The sequence below is a fragment of the Mizuhopecten yessoensis genome, unplaced genomic scaffold (genome assembly GCF_002113885.1).
Source record: "Mizuhopecten yessoensis strain PY_sf001 unplaced genomic scaffold, ASM211388v2 scaffold716291, whole genome shotgun sequence".
In the NCBI taxonomy this organism is placed as follows: domain Eukaryota; kingdom Metazoa; phylum Mollusca; class Bivalvia; order Pectinida; family Pectinidae; genus Mizuhopecten; species Mizuhopecten yessoensis.
Genome location: NW_018480043.1, coordinates 101283 through 106357, shown reverse-complemented (window position 1 = coordinate 106357; position 5075 = coordinate 101283). Strand labels below are relative to the sequence as shown.

The window sequence follows — 5075 nt, the reverse complement described above, 5'->3', positions numbered from 1 at the left end:
ATACAAAATCGTGCTAAATCTATTACTATCTGCGAATTCTTTTGTATACCAAATATTGGGTTGCTTATCAGAATTTAGATACATACATTATCAACGAATCATCGTTCAATACGTGATAAAAATCAGACAAATTGATTCTCTTTGCAAGCGCGTGTCGACAGATTTCTGTTACTAGGTGACAAAATATATCTCTGGTAACGTTACCGATTTTTCTCAATGATGAAATACCGGCCGTTTCACATCCACAACTAACAAGTTGAACACTTTGACAGATACAGATGATCAGCTTTTTCAGTAACTTTAATGTCGCAGTAAACGAATTTGAAAAATGGTGAACTTCGAAGCCAAAACTAAATCTTAAAAACTGCAAACGCTAGGATTGTTTTAAGTGCTATCCAAATTTCATCTTAGGGTAATTATTGCGAAATCATATATTATGCATTGATGACAACTAATTGATCGCTATAACGCTGATTCTTAGTCCAAAGTAATAGAACGTTTACATAATTCATGATTATATTAAATATACAAAACCAAACCAGAGAAAACCACAAAGACAATAGTAATATGGTTCTGACTGTCAGAATGACACAGCTTTCTTTAACTCTACAATGATAAACTCCATTTCCCTCTAGTCGCCTTTTACTCTCTTACATCAGGCTCATTCCTTTCTCGCCTTACAAAACCCTCCTTACCCTCTATCATCGGCGCACTGCCCCCCTCCCCCCCCCCCCCCCCCCCCCCCCCATTTATAATTATGAGCCCCTAGCCTCAAAAAGCAAATGTCTTCATCATTAATAAAGAAACTATTTGATACAACACCGAACCCTTGAAAAACTACAAAGACTAATGGAACTACGATTCAGACTGGCAGAACGACACAGTTCAGACCTCCACTGTGATAATTGAAAGTGAAAGCCAACTTTTTTATTGACGATCTGTGTGATACAAGTCCCTTCAACTCCCATCGTTTAGCCTCCTGCGAAACTTTCCCTTCCCTTTCGCCCTTCGAAGACAGTCAAACAAACAAACTCACACCCTTATACCCTTTTCAATCAAACGCTTCCTTTTTTTCTCTCTTACAAAGTCTCCCTTACCCTCTCACATCTTTATAGATTGACTTCCACTGACCCTCCCTACCTTAAAACTTAATAAATACTCTTGCCCTCAGATAACAAAATCGTCCTTTTGTTTCTCTTATAACAAACTCAATTCTATCGCTAATTACAAGAAGTTTAATCCCCACATTCTCTTCCGACAAACTCCCCCATTCACCCGTTTACGTCAAACTCAATACCTTTGCCTCATTACAACAAATTAATCAACTTGCCATTCTGGCATTAGACACGCTCGACGCGTTATTAAAAAGGCTCGTTTTCCTTACACGCCTTAATCTCTAAAAAATACCTTACTTCAATCGCCTCTATTTCTTGCAATATTATAAAACTCTCAACACACTAACTAGATGCAATCACTTATTCCAAAAATACATACATTCTGCTTGCCTTCTTACGACAAACTAATTTCCTCCACTCTCTTTACTAAACACATACTCTTGGCCTCTTATAAAAACATTTTTTACAAAAAAAACCTATTACCTCGTTCTCTTGCAACAACATTTTTCACCTCCCTCTAATGACAAACTTACTTCGTTCTCGTACAGAAAATGCACTTATTTCACTTTCAACAAACCACAACCACAAACTTCACCAACCTCGCTCCCTTTCAGAACACTCACTTAACTCGCTCTTTTACAACAAACTGGTTTACCCCGCTCTCTTACCACAAACTCCACTAACCCCGCTCCCTTACAGCAAACTATACTTAACTCGCTCTCTTGCAGAAAACTCACTTAACTGGCTCTCTTACAACAAACTCATTCACCTCACTCTCTAACAACAAACTTTTTTCCCTTTCAATACGACGACACGCTCAATCCATCATGTGACAAGATCACTACCTTCCTGCGTCGATGATAAAAGTCCTCTTGCTCACAAAAATGAATCACTCCTCGTCCTCCGATGTATCTCCGCCCTTGTCGCGCTGCTCCTCTAATCCCTGACTCGACATCCGTTCGGCAATTCGCTCTTTACCGATGGCTATCAATGCATTCTTTAGCTGGTCCGCCTGATGGCTACCCGGCAGCTTTAGTCGCCATTTGCGAATAAAGGCAAAGGCGAGGTCGGTGTCAGAGGTCTGTTCCCGAATCTCATTCATTACATCTGCCTTGATTCCTAGCTGCGATCCTAATTGTAGGGCTTCTTCTGTCGACAGCTCCTTCATTGTCTCGCGCAGATTCTTCCACTTCAAGGCAGGGATAATACCTGCAATGTCATGTTGGTTACATATGCCAATTAATTGCATTTTACCAGTGAAATATACGACAGAGTTCTATGACACACACAATTTCCTACATCTTCATTGGTTGTATCGCAATCTTGACTTTGCGTTACTTGTTTAAGAAACAGAGGGTCAATGTTCATATTTGCAAATGCAGTACATTTCTTCGTACACTTTTCATACGTTTCATCTTGTTAAGTGATTAAAACATTATTATTTAGTTTGCCAGACTGATGCTTAAAATTGTTTCGAGATATTTCTAAAAACATCCAAATGAAAACCTCCCCCGGTACAAACACCGACTAGATTTGATACTTTTAATTAAATTTTACGAATGAAAATACACTCACATTTGTCTTTTCGTTCGAACTCATCCATTGTGTTTGATTCATCATCTTCATCGACTGAATCTGTAATGACAGAGATAACAAGCTTAATAAAACATCAATGTGGAGTGTGTTCAGTTATAGCATGTGGATCAATAAAAAATATTAACACATGCGATGTATTTGGTCGTTACCAGTCGTTTCCATGCTTCTTTCTAATTTTAGAATAATACTTTGTTATATTTGAACACATAATAGTTTCGGAGTTAAAAATTGTTAAAAGTAAGCGAAACACTATTGATGGATGTAATGTTATACGTTAGTGACATATCCTCAGCTAACCACATGTCGTTTGGTTTTTTAACTACATTTACACTTCTGAGCCGGCCGCAATTTTAATGGTTTCGCAACTGAGGATGTTATGATAATGTCTGTGAGTGTTTGTTTCAACCAGCCTCATGTTGAATGATATCGTTACCATGGATACTAAGTGTGTGACCTTACCCAATCTAGCCAGCCTCACGTTGAATGGTACAGTTACCATGGATGCTGTCCTTGTGTCGTAATCTTTGGATTTAACCTTTACTGTCTTCATAGATTTGAAGCAGAGACTACCGACCGGTCTCACTTCCTCGACCTCGGAGTAAAACTTGTTCACTGTAAGTATCTCCACTGAACCGTTCAGTTCATGAATGTCAGCGTCAGTGCTCATAATATCAAAGGACCTGGTACTAGCAGTGTCGCTGCTCTTGAAAAGTATCGTCATATTTTCATCACTAGTGGTCTCCTTTACAGCGCCTTGGAAAAGTACCTGGAGTAAACAAGAATAAATACTACCGTCAATCTGATAGCATTACATGTACCGGATGAGGTGTCTAGCTGTTTGACTAACAAGCGCTCAGCTCGAAAATGTTATCACGGAATGACTTGTATGGTTTCTTTCAGATTATACAATATGAACTTAACCTGTGATAACGACAGTGTTATTTTATTGACTTTCTTAGTTTCTTATATAGATGTCCAGTGTTGAAATATCTGGTGTTGTTCTCCATGTACTTTAAACAAAATAGGTATTTGTGTAAGGTTTTTTTATTTACAATTTGCGCAAGCTCCGTAAATTTTGAATCGGAATTACGAATTAGACATTCACTTCGGTATTCTCTATATTCTTTCTTTTGTTGATTTTTTTGCAGTAGTCTGCACTGAAGAGCGAGTGTACGAATAAACACCGATGGTTTCGTAAAGCACCGGCTAATCCTGAACGCAAACGATTGTGATAGTCAGTGGAGTGCAGTTTTAATGCATTACCTGGAAGCACTGTCCCTCCGGAACCTCGAATAAGTCCTTCCCAGAATCAAAACACTCATATGTCCGTTTTAACTTTTTCCTGGCCAATTTGGTTTTACGTTGTGTACCGCATATTATGATCATATCAGTTTTGGTTGTATTTGGCTGTGGTTTGTTTACCATCACCAAGAAATGAATTTTCCTCATTTTTAGGTAGGATTGTCGAATCGCACCCTCTACAGATTTTTTATCTTCAATAACTTTCATCTTTGCAGCTCCCGCAAATCTATAACATAATTGGAATATATAAATATATACTGTTGTAATCTTACTGATGCAGTTGTCAAATACTATTGAACTTCTTGTCCAGGGTGACTGAAAATTAGTCATATGTTTCTAATTAAATATTTCCCCTGATTGTTTATATATTATTGATGTTGTTGTTTAAGATTAAATAAATTCTTTGTAAATTGCAACATTAAAAACGGAATAATCGATATTTAGTCTTGCATTAACCTATGGTTGTCTTTATTTCTATAAAAATCATGTAAATTCAATTGTATTATTATTTAAATGAAATTTTACATTGAAGGTTTCATAAATCAGCAGAGAAGCTAAATTACATTGAAAAGTGACTTATGGTGAACACAGCCTTGCCAGCGCCATCTATTTCTGCAGGGATACTTTCCCACGTCCATTCATCCAGATTTGGGTCCGGATCTGATGTCGTCAGCACGACAAATCCTTCCGATTGGTCTTCAGTCTTCACTGGTATTTTCATCTGAATGTCGTTGCTCGGTTGTTGACCATCAGTGGTCGTGAGGTCAAGGACGCTCGTCATCAACAATGGACCTTCTGAAGATTGTCCTGCCTCTTCGCTTTCCTTGAATTCCTCATTTGCTTCAGAGGTATCAACAAACTGAAAGTGTGATATTCCTTTTCATTAATTTGAACTTCGTTACCTTGAATTTATAATATTATCACGATTTTCGAAAATTGGTATAATCAATCAAAGCACTTTCGTTTCGATCTAAGTTGGTCTGACAAGAATGATTTACTTTTGAATTGATAACTTGATAACCGGATAAGATTAGATAAGAGGGGTGGTGGGTGGTGGGGTTG

At 37.9% G+C, this 5075-nt stretch overlaps 1 protein-coding gene across 1 annotated transcript in view; it reads right to left on the bottom strand.

Moving 5' to 3' along the window:
- Positions 1-736: 736 nt before the first annotated feature.
- Positions 737-5075, bottom strand: part of LOC110442698 — a 15016-nt gene continuing 10677 nt past the window's right edge. The window contains exons 9-13 of the mRNA XM_021486418.1: positions 4577-4872; positions 3975-4239; positions 3171-3477; positions 2691-2750; positions 737-2324 (exon numbers count right to left, since the gene is read on the bottom strand). Coding sequence (XP_021342093.1) covers positions 2005-2324; positions 2691-2750; positions 3171-3477; positions 3975-4239; positions 4577-4872 — 1248 coding nt within the window. The 3' untranslated portion in view covers positions 737-2004. The remainder of the gene's footprint in view (positions 2325-2690; positions 2751-3170; positions 3478-3974; positions 4240-4576; positions 4873-5075) is intronic.